General features: G+C 53.6%; 1 protein-coding gene across 1 annotated transcript; it reads left to right on the forward strand.

Moving 5' to 3' along the window:
- The first annotated feature begins 279 nt into the window (after positions 1-279).
- Positions 280-22,075, forward strand: LOC141931386 (arf-GAP with SH3 domain, ANK repeat and PH domain-containing protein 1-like). The gene is made up of 24 exons (XM_074843421.1): positions 280-339; positions 780-854; positions 3,566-3,615; positions 3,730-3,859; positions 5,730-5,815; positions 6,286-6,361; positions 7,761-7,847; positions 8,069-8,169; positions 9,614-9,683; positions 10,140-10,227; positions 10,728-10,776; positions 11,143-11,306; positions 11,522-11,655; positions 12,307-12,398; positions 14,261-14,438; positions 15,326-15,411; positions 15,739-15,854; positions 17,459-17,526; positions 17,994-18,101; positions 18,210-18,405; positions 19,080-19,256; positions 20,163-20,308; positions 21,016-21,138; positions 21,369-22,075. The coding sequence occupies exons 2-24, from the start codon at positions 837-839 to the stop codon at positions 21,441-21,443; spliced, it is 2,418 nt and encodes an 805-aa protein (XP_074699522.1). The 5' UTR covers positions 280-339; positions 780-836; the 3' UTR covers positions 21,444-22,075.
- The last annotated feature ends 2 nt before the right edge of the window (positions 22,076-22,077 follow it).

Consider the following 22,077-nt stretch of genomic DNA (forward strand, 5'->3'; position numbering starts at 1 on the left):
TGACCACAGCGGGGAATAGGGGTCTCAGGGGTCCCTATAGCTGGAGGTGCACGGGGGGACACCAGATGGCAACAGGAGCCAGCTCAGGTAAGTGAGCAGAACCAGGCATGGTGACTCCCAGGAGGGAGGTGGGGTTGGGCATTCATCCTGACCTTCTCCCTCCACTCACCAGAGACCATCCATGTTCCCCCAGACCTCATCAGCCACCTGGAAGCCCACATCACTGCCCAGGAGAAGTTCTCAACCAACTACCAGCTGGAGGGCGAGGAGCAGCTGGCCAGTGCCTTTAGCACCTTTGCTGCCTTCTCCCGGGAGCTGCTGACCGCTGTCAGGAGCCTGGTAGGCAGCTCTGTCCCCTGCATGTACATCAGAGTGGGGCCCCTGGTTTGCAAGGGGTTGCTGGCAGGGGTCTCCAAGAAAAGCAGTAGGCTCTGGGCCACAGCCTGGAGGTCCAAGCTCATCCTCTTCCCCAGATGGAGGCAGGAGGCCATGGTGTGCGGTTGCAGAGTCAGTAGTGCAGCCTGCACGGCTGGGGCTGCCTGTGCGGACATCCGAGGCTGCTCAGAAGAGGCCTCTGGAGGTCTGTCCACCATCCTGCTTGAAGCTGGCCTCTCACCAACACTGGGCCAGGCTGGCTGTGGTTTTTTCTAGCCTGGTATTTTCCCGACTCTTTTCCAAAGTGGTTCCTCTGCAGGCTCACAAACAGCTCTGCTTTCTCCACATGAGGAGCGGTGCAGGGGTGCAGTGCTACTGATGTGATCTCTCTCTTTCCTTTCCAGTGGCAGAGTCTGTACCACAACATTAACTTTTCCCTGGAGTCATTAATAAAGGGTGACATGAAAGAGCTCAAAGGGGTAAGCAGGGGCTGAAAGGGCTGTGCTGAGGTGGGGCTGGTAAGCGAGTGGCTGGAGACAGAGCGGGTACCAGCTGCGGGGTCTCATCCCTGGCTCACTCCTTGCCCTCCGGCAGAGATATATGTTGGAAGGGCAGGTCTGTCTGCACCTCCTGCGTGCTGGACCCTGCTCCTTCCTGAGGCTGGCATCTCACACCACAGATCAAGCTAGTGGTGCCCCTTAGCTGGGACCTCTGCCTGTTTGCAGGCACCTGGCTGAATCTGGAGGAGTCTGGTGGCATTTGCTATGTGGGGAAAAATCAGGGTGTTGTGCACCAAATATTGATATTTTCCCTGGCCATCAATGCACAAACTCCCCCAAAACCTCCCAGTGAGTCTTCCCTACCCTGCAGACCCACCTGTGGCTCTTGCATTTATGTGTGTAAGCACACGTGTTGGTGTGAATCTGAGCGTGCATATGTGTATCTACCAGCTGCAGGTACCTCTCAGGGACTGCAGAGTAGCAAGTACTGAAGTGACCATGCAATTTGATCTTCAGCGCTGTAGAGATATCAAAAAGCTTCACAGTGGTCATCAGTGTAGATTTTAGGAAAAACATCAAACTCCTGTTTAATTTTTGCCTTTTTTAACCAATGGGAAGGTCATCATGGTTCTTGGTAAGTCTGCACACATGTTCTTGCTGCTAAGTCCCCATGGCTGTACTCGGGCCATCAGCTCTGTGCACTTGCCCCCGGGTGCCTCTGCCTGCATAGGGGTGTCTGTGCCTGTTCAGGGTGAGGAGGCTGGACCGGTCCCGATCCCGATGCTGGAGCAAGGTCACTGTAGAGGGGTTGCTGATCATAGCCTGCATCTAATGTGGTGGAGCAGCTGCCAGCTGTGACCTGGCACCACTCCTCTCTCTGTGATTTTGGGCACAGAGACTCTGCAAGCAGGGTATGTATGAATTGAAACAGTAAAGCAGTTATTTATCAGCTGATGCATATGCAAGATGGTTAGGATTTAATGAACTTGATGTTAATATGCTCAGTACCATGATGAGACACCCGAGGACTCGTGCTGGCCAAGCAAACCAGCTCAGGAGGAGAAGGGACAGTGCTGTTGCTCCCTGAAACAGATTCTTGCTATTGGTCATTGTTGTCTTTCACCAGAGCTGCTCATACTCTGGCAAATCCTTGTGTTTTCTTCTTTTAGGATTTTATATTTTCCCATTGTACTATTTTTCCTCTTGAGTCCTTGAGCTAGTAACAAACTTGTTTCAACAACCCGAACTCTGTAATTTTACCTGTTTAATCTTGTATGGTTCCACTCTATAGATTTTCTCACAGCTCTGCAGTTTCCTCAGATGCTTGATGAAAGTTTTGCAGGTGGATTGTATCACAGCTGGGTTGGGGATCCTTGAGCAAACAGCTGCACTTCTGGGAAACTGGAGGGAAAGTTTTGGACAAGATTGCAGAAAGACAGATGGGAATGGTGACAGCATTTGGGAACTTCCAAAGGACTAAATGCCAAACATGAAAACAGATTATGAGCACTTAGGCATCCTTTTGGAGCATGAAAGAGGAAGGAGAGAGCAAATTCTGGAACCTCTGGTGTGAAGTAAATTGATAAAAGAATATATAAAGAATAAATAAATATGAAGGAAAAAAATCCACCGTCTGTGTTGTTAAGGACGACATCAAGAAGATTGGGAACCAAGAAAACAGGCAGAGAGAGAGGAAAAATACCAGCTGCCCACAAGGAGTCATGATTAAGCTGAAGGCATTTCTAATGGGATCCAACAGGAATCAGAGGCAGACCTGAATCAATTTGACATTTTCATTAGAATGGAGATAAATGCAAGATCTGTTCTGACAAGGTTCTGTCTTGACATAAATAAAGAAATTTCACCTCGGGAGACAGAGAGGCATTGAGACAGGGACCCAGAGAGGCTGTGGAATCTCCATCCTTGGGTTTTTTCAACATCTGCCTGCACAAAGAGCGGTCTGGATTCGGTGCTGTCCATGACTTGAGTGGGACGTTAGACTAGAGACCTCCTGAAGCCCCCTCCAACGTGATTTACTTTGTCTTTCTTTCACACAGATGTTTGCAGAGCAGTAAGTGGTGAGAACAGGGCAGAATATGGTTGATCTGAGTAAATGCATATATAATGGACATAATAATGGACAAACATACGAAAATGGTGACCACTGGAGAGAAGCTAAAGTCAGACAAAGTCCAATGAGAAACAAATGATGTTTTTTTAGCAGCAAGACTAATTCAACACTAAATGAATACCTGGGGAAGAATGAGATTGTGCTTATGTTGCCAGGTTTGGGTAGGTTTCTGCTGTCTTTGAGTGCTGTTTTGGTTAAACATGACATTCTGGCTTCAGCAGGTGAGAACCTGGTCAGTACTTTCTGCCTTGTCTGAGCAATTCCTTCTGCCCTTAAAATTGTGAGTCAGTGGAAGGTGTTATAGCTGGGTACTGCTATGTACATACCTGTGTGACGTACATATGTGTGATGTACGTGTATTTGCGTGTGTGTGCAAGCATGTGCCTGTGAGTGAACCTGCACTTGTCCACTGTGTACTGAGGAAAGGCAAGGATCTTCCTGGTGAGTGACACTCCTGTGGACAGCCATGTCCTGGGTCTGCAAGGAACACAGTACACTGAGGATGAGGAAGGCTCTGACATGGTCGTAGTCATTAAATGGTGCCTTTGGCTCTTCCTAGGAGTTCAAGAAGCCCTTTGAGAAGGCCTGCAAAGACTATGAGAGCAAACTGTAAGTCTTCAGGCTCCCTCACCCTGAGGCCTGGACTTGGAGGCTGGTTTTTGTCTGCCTTCACTTGCCAGTAGTCAGACGGAGCCTTTCACGTATCTCTCCTCTTTCCTTGAGAGCCAAGATCGAGAAGGAGAAGCGTGAGCTGGCGAAGCAGCATGGCATGGTGCGGAGCGAGGTGAGCGGGGGGGAGATTGCTGAGGAGATGGAGAAGGAACGCAGGACCTTCCAGTTGAACATGTGTGAGGTAAGGACAGGGATCAGCTAGTGCCATGCAGAGTGGTGTTAGAGTCGCTAAATCGGCATCCAAGAGATGAATTTTCCTTCTATTGGAGCACAGAAACTGTGCCACAGCCCCAGCAGAGCCCAGGCTGGAGCGGGCAGACATCAGCAGTGACCCTCACACTGGTGTTTGTCACTTGCCCTCTGAACTGGGATTGTTTCAAAGCAGCTTTTTTTGTCTGAATCCACATTGATTTTTCATTCAGGGCCATGCTCTGTCCCTAGTCAGTGAGTCATGCTTGTGTCCAGGGTATTGCAGGTCCCTTTCTGCCTTCCTGGCCTCTGCCCCAGTCACCAGCAGCATCCAGCAACTCCCTCTGCTTGGTCTCTGGGGAGCAGCACTGGGGTGGGATGCAGATCCCCAGGGGCCATTGCTCACAGGTCACGTCTCTTGTGCCAGCAAGACCCTGGACATGTTCCTTCAGTTGGAGAGCTGCCTGGGTTGTGGTAGGCTCAAGCCAAGCTGGGTAGGGGCTGATCAAGGAGTTTAGCCAAAGCTTGAGCCTATATTAACCTGGCAGTAGAGACAACAACTTGAGAAAAACCCCGCAAAGTCTTTGGATCCAATCACCTTCCTGATTGCTCACGGTGGTCACTGCTGGCACCAAGGTCCCTGCTCCCTCTCAGATGGTCCCACCATAGCCCTCTCTCTGCTTGTTGGAATAAACTCAGCCCGTCATCCCTCAAATGGGATTTCCTGCTCCCACTGCCACAGGTCACAAGCAACAGCATGAATAAAAGATTAGAAGATACATTAAAAATATCCAGCTTTTTGTAACTATGTTTTGGAAACAGTTACTGTTTCCGTACTGAAACTGTTCTACTTAAAATATCAGAAGCCCTTGTGCTATGGAGTTGCATCATCCTTAAACAGAGACAGTAGGTCAGGTGGAGGGTTCGTCTGTGCTGATGTGAGTCCACACATGGCATTCAGGTTCCTGAGAGGGTGTCTTCTAGGAAACACTTCTTCTAATGGATTGAGGGCGTTTTGAATGGTCCTCTCAGAATAAATACAGGGAAGTCTGAGGCTGGCCACGTTGAACATATATTTTGGTAGGTGATTTACTATGTTGGCCTGGGGGCCTTCTGGAAATGGTTGTTGGTAGGTTTCTATTTTTACAGTAGTTGCAATGTCAAGAGAGCTGATGCTGGTGTAGGAGTAGTCCAGAGATGTATGGAGAAATACTCAACGTGTTTCACAGCACAGCACAGCACACTGTTTCATGTTGTCAGTCCACCAACTGAAAGGGCTAGTGTTGGTTTTCACAGATGAGGTTATTATGGTGGAGGATGGGCTGGGTGAGGTGGCAGATAAGTTTGGGCTGGAAATCTGAACCTTCAACTCACTGCTGAAGGTCCTCAAGGCAGGCTGTGTGTAGGATATAGGCAGGCAGGTTTGCAGCACTGATGTTGTCGGTAGGGTCAAGTGGAAATGGTGCAGTTCATGGATCAAGTCTAGTGGGACTTGGAAAAACTTGGGTCTTGAGCAATGAGGTTTGATTGTCTATAGGAAAGCTGGCTGTTCTTCAGCGAAGACACCATGAATGGTGAATCCTTGAGGGTGTATTAACTGAGTGTTTACCCTGCATAAGTAAAACCCAGCAAAGCCAGGGTCCATGCCACCACAGTGGGTCCACCATTCTATTGGCCAGATCAAATCACTGGGCTCTGCTTACCACCATCTTCTCCCCCCATAAAGGCCACATGAGCTGCTCCCATCAGGGCGTGGCTGCCAGGATGGGCCACAACACACTGGGAGGGGGACCATCAAAAAGTGCATAAAAGGCATTTCTCTCTAAGCTACACATTCAGTCCCTGTGTCCTTTTCCCTTCAGTATCTAATCAAAGTGAATGAGATCAAAACCAAGAAAGGGATTGGTCTGCTGCAAAACCACATCAAGCACTGCAGCTCACAGTTCAAGTAAGAGCGGCCGGTAACCTGCCTGCACACCCTTTCTCTCCAGAAGTGCTGGTTGTAGAGGGGGCCTGGGGATGGCTTAGCTTGAAGAACCTGGGTTCCTGCAGTCAGTTTGGCCTGTCCTGTAACTTGACAAAAGTCCTCTTTTCCTGGAGGCAGTGGAGGCAAGGATCTCAATGGGGTGTGTTTCCTCTCTTTAGTCTGACATTTTCATAAGCCCTTGTAAAGTAGAAATCAGGGCTGCAAAGAAGACAGAGTGCTGAGCACTCTCCCTGAATTTAAATGCCTCCAAATCTTTCTAAAATATATTTCCCAAGAAAGATTTTTTTGCACTATGAAATGAAAGTGCTGCCTGCTGAAGGCATGATGGGCTCTGAGGCAGGAGCTCGGGGGAGCCTGGGGTCTGTAAGCTTCACAGCCAGTGCTAAGAGCAGAATTTCAGGACATGCCCTTACATTAACATCTCCTCTCAGTTTTTTCCAGGAATGTTTAAACACAACAGCAAAACTTAAGAAGTTTACAGAGAAGCTCATCCCAGAACTGCAGATTGTGAGTATTCATCTAAAGTCGGGTGTGGCAGGCAGTAGCAGGCTGGAGACCAAGGATGTCTTCCCCAGGGCCTCCTTTTTCTCTGCAGAAGCAGAACTGAAGACTTTTGCAGCTCTTCACATCTTCTAATCATTATTTCCTGAATCTCTGATGTGCAAGTGGCCTATGGAGGGGGGAAATGCAGTCATAACTGGGAGTGGGAAAATTACAGTGCCATACCCCAGGACACAGAGTAGGAAGAACAAGCGTAAACATGGATACTGAGGAGGCTCTAACATATTCATCTGCCAGAGCCCTAGCTGCTCTGCAGACTTCCGGGCTTTGCATTTGTGCTCCTAGCTTTCTATGCCTGTTGCTGCCAACTCAAGTTCTTAATGCATTTCCTCGGGGCCTTATTTTGCTGTAGAGGCAGGTCATGTAAGTTTTGTGAACTTTAGCTTTTGACTTTGAGCTCTGTCAGTCATACATGGCCCAGAGACAGAAAGGAGTTTTTCCAAGCAGCAAGGCTTTCAGCGACAGCCTGCGCACTCACGTCCCAGGTGGTATGACATCCTCCAAGCACAGCAGAGGGTTTATGTTGGTTTACCAGAGTTTCTAGACAGCTGTTCTAGTTTACATGGGCTTGCTCATCCTTCTCCATACCTCCTTGCAAGTCAAAATTTGCAGAGGCTTGGGATATGGTCCTCACCCAAATACTGTGTCAGCATCACTTGTACTCGTCTCCCCTGGTCCTGTAGTGCAGGTCTCCTCTAGGCATCTGCGCTTTGTTTGAATTAATCTGTTCCATAATTTTTAATCATTCATATTAAAATCCATTATGTAAATAACAAAACGAAGGGGGGCATCACTCCAAAGCAGGGTAGCTGAACACAGCAAGCAGCATCCTATGGATCCCTCACTCCAGGCTCCATTTCAGGGCCACATTCCTGTGCCAAGGTCCATCAACTTTTTGATGGCTTGGAGACCTTTTAATTATTTTAATTACTGATGCTACCAAGGGGAAAAAAACCAACAACCACAGTGACCTTCAAGCTGTTGGTTGTGTTTACACTGCAGAGAGCTGCAAACAGCTGTTTTCTCAGTAAAATGCAGACTGCTCTCCTCTGGTCTCACATTGCAGGAGTCTCAACGCTGGGGACATGCCCGCTCCCTCCTCTCAGCAAAGTTTCCACTGAAGTGCTTCTTGCACACAGCACATACCATGGCACTGCAGGGGACGAGTAGCAACCTCCCACTGTAGGAATGGGGCTCGGTGCGTCCCACAGAGATGGGGAGGCAGAGAGGGCAGAGGGTGGCGTGGGGGTACCTCTGCTGTGACCAAGAGGAGTGAGATGCCACAGCTGAGACAGGAGCCTCCTGCTGCCATGTGAGCAGCTCTCTGTGCTCCTGTGCCTTTCAGATGAAGATCAGGCAGGACGAGGAGAAGAAGCAGCTCTGCTCCCTTCGGGATCAGCTGAAAAAAGCATTGCAGTTGGAGCAGAAAGAGGTAAAGCCTGATCCTTTTTGCAAGGGAATGCGGGGTGGTGCCCAAAGAGGGCACGACATGGCAGCTGCTTATATAGTGCCTGCCTGCTAGTGCAAAAAGCTGTGGGGTTTCTGGTGAGCTCTGGGGAGCACAGGGTCCCTGGCAGTCCTGTGAGGACATGCTCTTGGTTGCCAGTGGTACTGATGGGGTAGGGCCTTGCTTCTATTTCTCTCCTCTGCCAGGACCCTGGGAACAAGCAGGCAGGGTACAACATGCACCAGCTGCAAGGGAACAAGCAGTACGGCACAGAGAAGTCGGGGACCCTCTTCAAGAAAAGTGATGGGTAAGTTGGGATCCATCAGGCCCTTTTCAATTGTGCTTTGGTGACCTGGGGCCAGAACAGGGCTCACCCAGACCACCCTCCTCTCCCTGGGGTGGCCACAAGGCAGAGGAACAGGACAAGCATGCATGAAGGTGTGCTCAGCACCGTGCTAGCCTCCAACTGCTGACAACACAGAACTCCAGGCAGCTTGTGTCCATCTTTTAGCTCTGGGGGCAGTCCTCTCCCATGAAGCTGCCCAATGTCCTGTCAAGCCCTGTGAGCGCTGGGGCAAGGACGCCTGCACCCACCAAGGGAAGCCAGAACCAGCTCCCCGTCTTTCCTTCCAGCGGGGATCCCACTGCCTTCATCCAACACCCAAAGGTCTTGTGCTGGCCGGGACGCAGAAGGGTTGGTGTTTCTCCCTCTCTCCCAGGCACTCCGTGCTTTCCAGAACCCCCTCCATCCCCTCTGCTCTGGGATGAGGAGCCCTGACCCCTCCACCCTTCCTGGGTGGGAGACACTCAGGGGTGCACTGGGGATTTCTGTACAGTCCTGGTCATGTTTTCTGCTCTCTTCTCCCTTCCCTTCCCTTCCCTTCCCTTCCCTTCCTTCCCAGACCTGACTCATCCTTTGCCTTTTGGACCCTTCTTCCCTCACAGTTCAGTACTGGGCTCAGCTCCCTGATGATGAGAATTAAGGGTATGAGCAGAAATGTGGGATGAATTAGACACAGCATGCATCAGTGCTGCCTTGGAGATGGCATAGCAGGCCAGAGGAGGGAGAGAGCCAGCAGCCATTCTGTGCCCCTCTCCCAGGAGCCAGACCCTGAGCTCCTGGAAAGCACTCCACTGTCTTTGGAAAGAGGATCATCTCCCACCGTGGAGTGGGAGTATGCTTGCTGGGAATCACATGGGTCCTGCACTGGGAGTTGCACACCTGGAAAGGACTGTGAAGTATCCTAGCAAAACCTGAAACTGGACAGAAAATAATGAACTGGGGCTCGGGAGTCTCCTTCACTGCAGACTGAAGTTCGTCTCTCTCTGCTTTCGAGTGTATCTCTTGCACCTTTCCCCTGTGTTACGGTCTAGCCCGAATGGCAGGCACAGGAAAGCCAGCTTGGGAGCAGTTTGGAGGGGATGGTCTTGGATGTTTGCTGAGGGCTTCTTCTAAGGGCTTCATGCTCTGCTAGCAGGTCCTGCTGCCCCTCTGCATCTGTGTCACCTCCACAGCAGCTGTGCTGCCTGTCTGTACAAGCCTGACTTATGCCATATGATGGGTCCTTCTCAGCCCAGAACAGACCAAGAGCAATAGACCTTGACTGTGGCAGCCCAGCCGGCATGTCTGATACGAGCTGCAGGCCCATGCTGTGCCTTGCATGGCTCTTGCATTTGCCAGTGTTGCACTGCATTGCATGTCTGCTCCTCTGCACGTGTGTCCTCTCGGCTCACCCTCCACTCATTTCCAGGTTGAGAAAAGTCTGGCAGAAGAGGAAATGCACCATCAGCAATGGCTACCTGACCATCTCTCACAGCATGGTAGGAACTGCTTCTTCCATTCTGCTCTGTTCCTGCCTGGGAGCTGCTGCCTCTTGTTGCAGGATCCACAGAGCCAGCTGCTGCCGGGCACACCAGTGGCTTCCTGGGGCTTGTCAGAGCCCTCATGCCTGCTGCTACCCTGCTGGCCTGCCCTGGTGTAGGAGGCTTTCTGTTGAGACTTAAGTCCCTGTAACCCAAGAGACATTCAGATAAACACAGGAGGTCCTCACGTGTCTGTTTGCATGGAGGGGCATGAGCCTGGGGACCTGGCTCCAAGCTTGGGGTGGCTGTTGGGAAAGAAAAGGTCCGTGCTGCTATTTCTTGCATTGCTCATGAGAGTGGAGCCAAAGACACAGTGCCAGGCATAAGGCAGATCCATGGCTCTGTCTCCAGAGCCAGACAGTGCTCCGCACTCCTGGACCACAGCCCTTTGATGCTTCCTCATTCTGCTTGTAGCTTAACCGCCCACCAGTCAAGCTGAATTTACTGACCTGCCAGGTGAAGCCGAACATGGATGACAAGAAGTGCTTCGATCTGGTTTCCCGTGAGTGGTGGCACCTGCCCTGCTGTTCCTCTGGGAAGGGCCCAGAGAGGCAGCAGCGCTTTGGACTCAGAGAGCCAGCGTGGGCAGGGATGAGGGGAAGCTCTGCAGCTTTGGGCCAGCTCAGAGCGGGGTGTTATTCATGGGCAATTATGCCAGGAGGCAGCTCTGCTCAGGATCAGTGATGCACATGCAGGGTGGGAGATAGGTAGCACTGTCGTGGAGCAGTGCAGTGTGTCTGGGAACCAAACAAATGTAGTTCCCAGGTTGCAGCTTAGCTAACAGCAGCATCCCTCATTCCTGGCACAGGAGCAGGTCTCTTTGTCTGGGGTGCACTGGGTAGGGACTGAGTCAGACAGAGGTGACAGTCACCCCGGGTGCCTGGGCTGGAGATTGCTCCCAGCTCTGCTGAGCCCAGCTCAGGTGTGTTGTCCCTGCCATGAGGCTGGCAGGGGAGATGGACGAGAGGGGTGCCTAGAGAAGACCGGCTCTGTGTGTTTCAGACAACCGCACATACCGGTTCCTGGCAGAGGACGAGCAGGACTGTGTTGCGTAAGTACCGCCAGCGCCTTGGTGTGGACCAAAAAATGCTCCTCTGGCTGCTGCTGAGGAGCCAGCTCTTTGTCTAATTGAGCAGCATGCCACAACTCCTTGTTTGATGCCCTTCCCATCCTGACTGTGTCCCTGCCACCCCGGGGGTCTGGCCTACTGCAAACAGGACATGGAGCTTGATGGAGGCTCCTGGCACCCAGTTTGCTGCTGGAGTCCCGGGCAGGACCTTCGAGTGTGGTGGTTGCTGTGCAGACTGAGGCAGAGTGGGATCTCCCCTGCAGCAATGGGATCAGTCCCACTGCCCTCCTCACCCCGAAGCCCAAGCTACACAGGACCCTGCTTCTAAGCTGCTTTCTGCCCATGCAGCTGGGTGTCCATCCTCAGCAACAGCAAGGAGGAGGCACTGAACGTGGCCTTCAGCAAGGGGCAGGGCGGAAGGGAGAGCAGCTGGGAGGAGCTGACCCAGGCCATCATCGAGGAGGTCAGAGGCTTGCCTGGGAACAGGGAGTGCTGCGACTGCTCGGCCCCAGGTGAGAGCCAACCCATGGCCATGGGTCTGCCATGCTTCTTCCACCCTGGGCAGACAGAGCTCTGCCCTGCCCTCCACAGCATCCAGTTCCTGGACACTCGCAGGCATGTGGGGTCTTGCCCTTCCCCTCTTTCCTGCTGGGGAGTTTGTGCCCTGAGGTGGTGTGAGGCTGGTGGGCAGGAGATGTGCATGAGCCTGGTGATCTTGTCTCTACAGATCCCACTTGGCTCTCCATCAACTTGGGCATCCTGATCTGCATTGAGTGCTCTGGGATTCACAGAGAGATGGGTGTGCATCTCTCCCGCATCCAGTCGCTGTCTCTCGACAAGCTGTCAACCTCCGAATTGCTGGTAGGACACTGCCAGTGCATTCTGTCCTTAAGCCTCCCCCTGCTTCTGCTGTGGCATTCCTGAAACTAAGTTAATTCAGTGGGTTTTCCACCTGTTAAACTGACCCATACCCTTCTGTAATTCCCAGGGTTTAGTGGTTATTGTGGCAGGAACTGTCATCTTCAGGGAGGAGAGGAGGGAGTCATTTCACTGCTGCTGGGTGACCCATCTCCCTCAGTCCCCTTGCCCCATCTGTGTCCCCTGCTGCAGGGGAGCTGTGGGGCAGGGCCAAGCTTGTCCTGAGGTGGAGAAGAGTGTGGGGCAGGCAGGGCGTTGGAGACCTTGCATGGGGCTATTTTTGGGCCACAATGCTCCAGGTGCTCAGGGGTTTGGTAGGGCTGTGATGGGAGCCGCAGGCAGCTGGTGGGCATCAGGGAGGGGATGGGAGTGTTTAACAGGGATCACTGCTTGCCAGGTCTGAGCCAGAGTCAGCTCGGGGGTTGGTTGCACTGCTGGCATTGGGAGGGCTCAGCAGTACGAGTCAGGGCAGTCTCCAGCATCCCCTTGACATCCCCTCAATTCCAGGATCTCAGCCTGGAGCTCCCTCTCCTGCTGCCACACATGTAGAGCTGCTGCATGTCCCATGTGACCTCTAGCTTTGCTGTTTTGCAGCTGGCGAGGAATATTGGCAACTCTGGCTTCAACAAGATCATGGAAGTGAATCTCCCCAGCTTTTCCATGAAGCCCACAGTGCACAGTGACATGTGAGTTGCTCTGCAAAAGCTGTTTTTTATGGAAGGTTAGATACGGGGCCCTCACCCATGGGCACACACTCTGCAGTCCTGTGTGCTCCCCACAGTGACCAGGCACATGGCACTGCCCGATCTCCTCCCCAGACTGTAACTTCTCTTTAGAAGCAATTTCATCAAGCCCAGCAGGAAAAGTTTGTTAAAGGAGAGAAGAGTGAGGAAGAGCCAACAGGACAGCTCAAGGATTGGCCTTGAGGTCAGGAGGATTGAGGAATTGATGCTGGAAAGGGAGAGGAAAGCAGAGAAACATTAAAAACAAGTGGAGCTGCCAAGCAGGACAGCCCCGGCTGTACATCAGCAGGGCAGGGAAGGGTGGGAGGCTGGAGTGGGACAGGGGACAGGGACTTGCACAATGCAGAGCAGCTCACTGTGTCCAGTGGCTGGGGCCCAGGATCAGCGTAGGCATTGAGCAAAGATCTGCTGAGGATGCAGGAACCCCCCCGTTCTTCATCCCACAGTGCCCCAGCCTTGAGGCTCTGCAGAGGACGGGGAGAGCTGGGGTGGTGTGACTGGTCCCAGCAGCAGCTGGGGTCTTCTCCAAGGCTTAGTGCTGTAAACCTGGGGTGCAGCAGAGCTTTTGGGGGAAACATATAGCTGGGGAGCTTATTGTCAGGGGCTGAGGGAACTTTCAGGAGTCTGGAGAGCAAGCAGAACAGGCATGATGAGGTTCCATTACAGGCATGTATGCTCTGACTAGGGCATCATTTAGACAGTGTGGACCTACCCTGCAGTGAATAGGTGGATAAGGAACTGCACTTGGCAGGGAGAGAGCGGGAGAGAGCTGAGAGAGCAGGAAAATACAACTGGAAGAAGTTGTATTTTCAAGATCCAAGTTGCCAGATCCACCCTTCCGCTTGGATGCTGGGGAAACTGAAACTGCGTGAAATTAATAATTCATCTCTTCCTCAGTGGCCTTTTCTGTTTGGAGCACCCCTTTGCCCCTGGGGCATCTGTGGCCACCTCAGATCCTCTGGCTGGCCACTGCTTCTGCTGTTTAGGGCCTCTCCAGGGGGAGAGTCCTAGCTTACTCAGCCAGTCCTTGTCTGGAGGCTGTTCCTGACCTGTGGATACTCTTGGCCAGTTCATGCCATGTGGTGTTTCCCAGTCCTTAAGATTTCTGTTCATTCCCCTAATTCTCACCATCAGGGAGCTGAGCCCAGTACTGAACTGTGAGGGAAGAGGGGTCTGAAAGGCAAAGGATGAGTCAGGTCTGGGGAAGAAGGGAAAGGAAGGGAGAAGAGAGCAGAAAACATGACCAGGACTGTACAGAAATCCCCAGTGCACCCCTGAGTGTCTCCCACCCAGGAAGGGTGGAGGGGTCAGGGCTCCTCATCCCAGAGCAGAGGGGATGGAGGGGGTTCTGGAAAGCACGGAGTGCCTGGGAGAGAGGGAGAAACACCAACCCTTCTGCGTCCCGGCCAGCACAAGACCTTTGGGTGTTGGATGAAGGCAGTGGGATCCCCGCTGGAAGGAAAGACGGGGAGCTGGTTCTGGCTTCCCTTGGTGGGTGCAGGCATCCTTGCCCCAGCCATGGCAGGGCTCGCACGCTAAATGCATGGTAGTCAAGTTCTTGTTCAGTTATATAACTGCAGGAGAGGAAGCTTTAAGGAAACCACATTGTATTGTAAAAGGAGTCATGAATGCTGCCACAGAGGAGTTTGGGGAATGCGACAGAGAGAGAAAAGGTGCTAAATTGCCTGGTATGTCTGAAGGAGAGAGGAAGGCAGCTGGGGCAGCGGGAGAGGAGGTGGGTGGCCCTAGGATGCTCACTCGGTTGCTCTGTGGCCCCTAACTCTCATTTGGCTGGTCTCTGCCAGGGCTTTTCGGAAAAATTTCATCATTTCCAAGTATGTTGAGAAGAAATATGCCAAGAGGAGCCCTGCTGCTCAGTGCTCTGGCCTCCCAGAAGCCGTGAAAGACAAGGACATATTTTCTTTGCTCCAAGCATATGCAGAGAACATGGATTTGAGCGAGCCTGTGCTGGCACCTCTGCAGGTATGGCTACCCATCCTGTGGGCCTGTATGGCAAACAGTTTTGCTGTTGCCTCTCCAGCCTGTCCATAAGGGTCCCTGTGTCCAGGAGGGGACAGAGTTTTCTGATAAAAACAGTGCTGGGAACAACAGGCAGACTCGGGCAGGGTGAGGAACATCACAGCAGAGGGAGGCTTTCTGGTTGTGACCCCACAGCCCTCCTCGTGCTGTGTATGCAGGGGCCAGAAGCCATAACCACAGGCCCAAGGCTTTCCAGAGGCCAATTTGTAACCAAGATTCACCTGTAAACTTCTGAGCAGATTTCTGCAGGACATCCAAGTCTCACTGTAGGCTGAAAAATCAGGGCAGCATTTTTTCCTGCAAAACCGCAGCATAGGTCCTTGCTGTAAGTGCAAGAGGAGAGCGCAGCCACAAACACATTGCCATGCCACCCCCTTTACCATCAAGGATGCTGGGGGTTGTCCTCAGAGTAAAATCAAAGGAGCAAAATGCTGCAAGAAGCACCATCAGTATGGGATGTCTTGGAACAAAATGGCAAGTGAGAAGCAGCTCCATGGGAAGCAGTTGTTGCACACCCCAGGGCTCTGGTGAGATCATGGACTCAGCAAAGTTCAGCCACTGGCCTGGGGAGAAAAGTCACCTTTGGTTGCTTCTGTTTCTAAGTGTGAAAAGGGAATGACTGATTCTTCTTCATGAAGCCATAAGCCATGACTCTACGCATGTTAACTAGGTTCTCACTAGCTTTGGTGGGTTCTGAAGAGACAGTCAAACCTCTTCATCTCTCAGGGATTTAAAATGTCTAAGGATAGTCCCTAGAGGACAGCGCTCCTACTGTGGTGATAGTGCAGGCAGACACAGTCTCATCCTTGCTGTATTTTTCTTGGCTACAGGAACCTGGGGAGACCATTCTCCACCTGGCAGTGCTCTTGTCTGATCGAACCTCTTTGCATATAGTTGATTTTCTTGTCCAGAACAGGTAAGCTCAGGACACCCAGTCAGTTTGTCATGGCTAAGCCGTGCTAGTGAAAGGTGCAAGGCTGATGATCTCCAAAATGCTCCACAAAAAAAGAAAAATCACCAGGCCAGGCCTCCCAGCAAACGTACCTTGGTCTGTGCTTGGGATAACTACCCCCTAGATCAGAGGGGCCTTGTGTCCTCTGGGTTGAGGTGTGATGGTGGTGGTGACCACCTCTTCTCCAGGCAAGGTGGGAAGGACACGTGTGCCAGCACCAGGCAGTGTTTGCTGTGGCTGGGGCCAGCGGCTCTTCCCAGGGGTGCTGACATTATCCACCCTCTGCTGCAGCGGGAGCCTGGCAAAGCGGACAGCAGAGGGGAACACGCCGCTTCACTACTGCTGCTCTCACAACAAACCCGAGTGTGTCAAACTGCTGCTGAAGGCCAAAGCCAACATCACCATCAGTGAGTGGTTGCAGGATTCCCCACCCCATCACACACAGCGTGCTTCTCAGCTCTTCTCTGGAAACACCTCCTTAGCCTTGCTTAAGTGCTCAGCAGTGTTTGTCTGCGTCTGGGGAGAGGCTGGGGAGAGGTGGATTGGTGACAGAGTTGGGTGGGGACCCTGCCCACAGGGTGACAGCCTCAACCCCAGGCTCTTCTCTGCATGTCCAGTGAGGTGCCCTGCTCTGACACTGCTCTTGGCTCTCCAGCCGGTTTGGGGTGCACGTGGCCCTCTGTGAGCGGGGTGACCACATTTCACAGGTTCCTGCTCTCAACAGCCTGGGACCGAAGCAGTGGCTTTGCTCTCCAGCTCGGAGCAGGGGATGCTCCTCTCTGGGGTACTCCTGACTCCAGGCAGATTGTGCCTCTGTCCCAGTTCACTTGTCCTCCTCCCAGGTGGGCAGCCACAGGCAGCTTGGTGTAGGATTGCCCTGAGGTGGGCTCATTGAGCTGGCAGAGCCCAGCAAGGCCAACACTGCCTGAGCTGCTCTTTCACATGCAGCACTTGCACAGCAGGAGCCAAAACAGGCACTTAACTCATTTTCAAAGCCAGCGCTGCAATGCTGGAGAGCAGGTGGGAGGGCTGCCAGAGCACTGATTCAGAGACAGTGTGTGCTGGTGCTCTGGAGCCCAGATCACAGGTGCAGCCATTTATACTGCCCAACACAGAAGCGAGCTTTAAAACTAGGATTCTGGAGGAAATGCAAGGGCACAAATGTTTCCACCATCAGCTATCAGCCGAGCTGGTAGGTGCGTTGAGCCATGCCCCCAGGGATGGCCTGAGATGCTGCCTGCTCCAGGCAGCGTGGTGGCAGCCCCCTCGGAGGGCAAAGAGCCTGTGGCAAGCAGCAGGAGCTGGGTGCACATCCCCCCATTGCACAGTGATTTGGCAGCCAAATTTCTCACTGCCTCAGCCTTGCTGGGCGCAGCTGTGCCTGACCTGTCTTTACTGACTACTTTGAGGATCTTAAGTTCACAGTGCAGAACCTACTACTGGTCCGGGGATAATCTGTGGTTCCTCAGGGCACAGACCTTTTGCTGTTCCCTTCTCCCACCCTTCCCCTTCCCCAGAGTCCCCCCAGCCCACCCCTCCACAGCCAAACCTCCAGCAAGGAGGGGGGGTTGCAGAGTTACATCAACACCATCACAGGCCCCACCCTCAGACATTCCAGGAAACTGAAGTAAAATGGTTGTCACTTGTTCAGACCTGCACTCGCACCCCTGCTTGCAAGCACTGGGACCTGGGTGTCTGAGTGGTCTGTGTTCACCAGGTATCAGGACCCCTCCTCTGGTTTTGTAGCCTTTAGACTCTGGCAGTGACTAAGTTCTTCTGTCCCTCTATCCTATCCCATCTCTATGAGTCAATCAGGATTTATTCATGCTCCTTTCTCTCCTTATCTGGGTGCCTCAGCCACCATCCCTTAATGGCCTGAGCCTTTGTTTTGGTCTGGCTTTAGGCTGTCCCTTCTTAGAGGCTTATTTGCCCCCAGATGCGGTGAATGCAGCACTGCTCTTCAATTTGTTGAGCCCAGTGGTGTTCAAGGCTGCCATTTCCCCCCCAACAGCTAACGAAGCAGGAGAGACTGCCCTGGATGTTGCCAGGAGGATGAGACATCCCCTGTGTGAGGAGCTGGTAAGACAGTGTGTCTCATCACCCCTCCGGTTTCAGGACACATCCCAGTGGCAGAGAGCGGCAGGGGTCCCGCTCGCTTGTGGACACATCCTGCAGGGCCACCTGCGCCCCTCAGCATCACCAGTGCTGGTATGGGATGCAGAGGAGGGTGTGGAGGAGTCCAGCGGGCGCTGGCCCTACTGGTGTGGGGTCACTCAGAGCAGAGCAGTTTGGGACAGGCCAGGCAGGGGTTGTGCTGTGCCTGGGCAGGGAGACCTGGAGCTGTACCGACGCTGCCTGGGGTGAGTCCAAGGCTGCTTCTGCCACATCCTGATTTGCGTGTTTGGAGACCTTCACAAAACCTCCTCGCTGACGGGAAACACCACTTGCAGCTCACAGACATTGCCCTGATTGTTAGGTGGTTGGGGATAGGGCCAGCAGCTGCCGATGGGGCTGGTGGGTCCTCAGGGAGCTCCTCTGTGCCCCAGCTGCTGCAGGCCAAAAGCAATCAGTTCAACCCCCACGTCCACGTGGAGTATGAGTGGTGGCTGGGCCAAGATGACATGTATGAGAGTGACGAAGACCTGGATGAGAAGGTGAGGTCCTGACAGGCTCTGGCTTAGGGCCACACGTGCAGGGGCAGGCACTCCTGTACCTGCCCAGCCCTACCCACTCCATCTAATCTGTAAATATCCCTTTCTCAGCTGGGTTCTGTGAAGAGAGGGTCTGCCCATCCCCAGAGCTGCTACCGCCCCCCTGCCACTCCCCCCAGGCTGGAGGAAGCAGGGGCAGTGTCCTGGGGGAGGTGGCCAGACACCTGCACCCCACCAGCTGCCCACCTGGATGTGATGCCAGCCCCCTCCTGTGCACCTCCATTTCCACGCCAGTGGGCAAAGCCAGGTGAGAGCCTGCAGTGGGGTGATACAGGGGCTGGCAGGCTGAGCTGCTGCTGTTGCAACCTAGTTCCATTGGCAGAGGGTGGTCTGGGAGGGAGCTGGGCCCTTGATGGGGTGTGAGGGGTTGTCTGGTGGCCTAGGGCACCCTTTAGTCCTCTTCTCCTTGAGGGACCAAGGCTGGCTTGTGCTGGCTGGTGTCCTAGCACTGATCCCTGTTTTGAAGGGCAGCACAATGTTTTCTCACCCTTGGAGCTCCTACACTGGTGCCGTTAGGATGTGCTGTCCCCTGCCAGGTGCTGCTGCTGTCGGGAGAGGCAGAGGAGCATGTCTTTAGAGACAGGGCTGGGAAGACAAAGCTGCTGGCAGAAACAGCAGCAGCATCACAGTTCTGCTCCTCAGCGAGACCAGCTCCCGCCATCCTTGCCCAGCCTTCCCATGGCATGACCCACTTCCAAGAGTTCACCTTGCTTTCTGGGAGACTCAACAAATCCTGCCTGACTTCCCCTCTGCCAGTCCCAGTTCTGCTTCCAACCTGATACAACAAGTCAGACCTGCAAGCAGAGAAAAGAAAATCTCTGCCCACGTGTTTGTGCCCATTCTCCCCTGGAGCTTCGCCCAGGAGCCCTGCTCAGTGCCAGCTTCCTTCTGACTCCTGATCTGTTCTTGCTCTGTGTTTAGCTCCCCAGGGGGCATATCCACCCTCCCTTACGAGTTCATCTGTCTTTGCTGAGGACACAAGAAGCAGCAGGAGCCCACCCTTACCTCTCAGCATCAAGTACAAGCGCACATCCTCAGAGCCAGCGCCTTGGGTACCGCTCAGCTCTGAGCAGCCCAGTCCGACCAGCCTGGCTTCAGGTAATGAAAGGACAAGGAGCCAGGCCATGCTGGCAGGAAGGACCTGCTGGAGGTCTGCAGGCCAGCACCCACACTAGGTCAGCTTGTCTGTGGCTTTCTCTGGCCAAGCCTTGTTCCTGGATCAGGCCTGCAAGGCCTCTTGCTTGAATGCAGGGCTGGGAGAGCTGTGGGAGCTGAAGCACCGCATGGCATGCCCACAGCTGAGCACGATGGGGCTCCCCCACCCTGGCTATTAGACACGGGTGCCTCCAGGGCAGGGTTATTCTGGGGTTTGCTGAGCTGCTGAAGATGTTGAATTCAGAGAAGAGAATGACTCTGTTTCCATCTTTCAGGCAGTGGATTTGTTTCCACGGGTGCCCTGTGGCAGAATGATGTCCCCCTCTCCACATCCAGGCAGGGTGACAGGCTGGGGACTGAGGCAGTGGCTTGCACCCTTTGACAACGGGGTGAGGGCTGCCAGGAGCAGCCCTGGGTGCTCCATGATGGAGGTCAGCTGGAGCCTCCAGGCGCCTCTAGGAACCAGCCTCATCCCAGCAGAGCTTAGCAGCGTGGGGAGTATGGGGGGACGGAAGGTGCCAAGTGCATGGCCCATGGCAGCTGTATCCTTCCCCCAGTGCTGGCAGCTCTTGGGACACCTTGGAGTTGCACAACTCATCTTCCACCTCACGTTTCTCACCCCAGACTACATTCTATGTCCTTCTGCTTTCTGTCCACATCTCCTTCCCCCGATGCCTCTCTCCACCCCGTCCCCAGTCCCTCCCCTTTCCAGCTCCCAGATGATGGGGTGCTTGTTGTCTATGCTGTACCATGGAGAAGGATCATGCTGCAGCATATTGCTTGACAGTGGTGGTTGCTGTTCTCCACCCATGATGAAAGGTGGGAGGAGATGACCAGCCTGTGTCCTAGGTGCCCTGAAAGCCACGGACTCCCTCTGCACTCCTGGCCCCAGCAAAGCGGGACAGCCTGGCCCACACCGATCCCTCGAGGAGCCAGATCCATGTTCTGGCCATGCCTGGAATGTTCCACCTCTTCTTCCTCGGAGGAGCAGTTTGGTAGGTGGCCAGCAGCCAGGGTCAGCTCAGCTCCCACATCTGCCCATATTTATCACCTTTGGTTTTGAACTGAGGTGGAATCGATCCCAGCACTTCAGCTGTGACTCCTTGGCATTGACATCTCCCTGGTAGGTGCTGGGAATGCTACCAAAATCCCCATGAGGCACCACTGCCTTTTGAGGGAAGCCTTGTTTATGATTTTGGGTTGTTGGCAGGTCAGGGAGCAGTTTTAGAGATGGGCAAGTGTGCAGTGTCCACACTGGCCCTGCCTCTCTGTGCTCCAGGGGGGTCTCTTCTCCCACAGAACGCTATGCAGACGCAGAGCCCTGTCATTAAGGGGACCTTGCTTGGGCTGCTTGGGCTTGGGGTTGTGCCAAGCAGCGCCACTGAGTCCTTGCACAGTCCTGCCCTGAGAGAACCGGGACCCCAGAAAGTGCAACTGCACATGTCGCAGTCCTGAGGCAGAGGAGCAGCTGCTTCTGGAAGGATGCTCCAGCAGAAGGAGGTGTCTCCTGGATCCCTGTCCCACCCAAATTCCCAGCAAGTGACCTGCCACCTCTGCCCTCCCTCTGCACAGGAAACCTCCCAGTCTCTCATCCTTGCTCCTCACATCTTTTCCAGGGGCTTTGGGATCAAGACACTAGAGCTGTTTTAGTTTGTGTCTGACGAAGCTGGGAAGGCTTGATGATTCTCTCTCCTGCTTGCAGAACAGACTGCTGCTCCGCAGGGTCCGTGCTCTCTATGACTGCAATGCTGACCGGGAAGATGAGCTGACTTTCCGCACAGGCGAGATCATTGTGGTGTCTGAAAAGGAGGACAGCAACTGGTGGGTGAGTGAACCTGTGTATGCTGACCAGCACTGGGATGCACATGATTCCCTCTCTGTCCACCTCTTGCCTCTACCCATGACTGGGATTGTCACCTCCTGCTCTGCATCTGTCTCTCCATCCTCCATCTTTTCCTTGGCAAACAAAGATAGCTGTTACGGGGCCAGTTCCTCATCCCCCTGAATGCCCCTGTGCCATCCTCACCACTCCTTTTTCTTCCTTTCTCCCTGCAGAAAGGGTGGATTGAAGGACAGCCTCACAGGCGAGGTGTCTTCCCCTCTTCATTCGTTCACGTGCTCAATGAGTAGGAGTTGCTTCAATTCAAGAAGGAAGATCTGATCAGCTGCTTAAAATGCAATTCCCCAAGCTCCCATCTGCACCGAGGGCCCCACCGGGTGCTGTCTCCATCACCTCTGCCGCCCCAGCATCCCTGTCGCCACAGCCCACTCCTCCCATAGGCTGCCAGCAGTGCCAGGCTGTCCCAGAGGATCCCTTGACCAGGCAAAGGGAAAGAACACAGCAACCTACATGCTCCACATGTGTGCTTCTGCCCCAGCCACCTCCCCATGCAGGACACAGGCCTGGGCCACTCTGTTGCCAAATGCAAATGTTGCCCTGACCGTGCTGCCTGTCCTGTGGTACTCCCTGCTCTGCCAGAGCTAATGGAGATGATGGTAGAGTGGGGCAGCACAGTGCCCTGCATGGCTCTGAAGCCTGGGGAAGGGCTTCTGCTGAGGACTGAGCACGCTGGGAGCCTGGCAATGCAAACAAGTGTTGTGCCATCCCTAATTCCTCCCACCCAGGTCTCACTGTCTGTGCTCCAGAAATATGCTCTGTGGCAATCCAGGGCATTGCTTCTTGGGTGCCTGCCCCCCCCAGCAAAGGTGGAAAGGCCCTCTGAGCCCGCTGCCAATAAATACCGGCTCTTCGGTGCTCTGCATT

This window comes from Strix aluco, chromosome 17, assembly GCF_031877795.1.
Source record: "Strix aluco isolate bStrAlu1 chromosome 17, bStrAlu1.hap1, whole genome shotgun sequence".
NCBI classification, from domain to species: domain Eukaryota; kingdom Metazoa; phylum Chordata; class Aves; order Strigiformes; family Strigidae; genus Strix; species Strix aluco.

Bases quoted from the DNA above. Each gene is read 5' to 3' on its own strand.
- LOC141931386 (XM_074843421.1), top strand. The intron at 10,228-10,727 runs GTGAGTGGTGGC...TGTGTGTTTCAG, and splicing joins GTGCTTCGATCTGGTTTCCC to ACAACCGCACATACCGGTTC. The intron at 14,439-15,325 runs GTATGGCTACCC...TCTTGGCTACAG, and splicing joins CTGTGCTGGCACCTCTGCAG to GAACCTGGGGAGACCATTCT.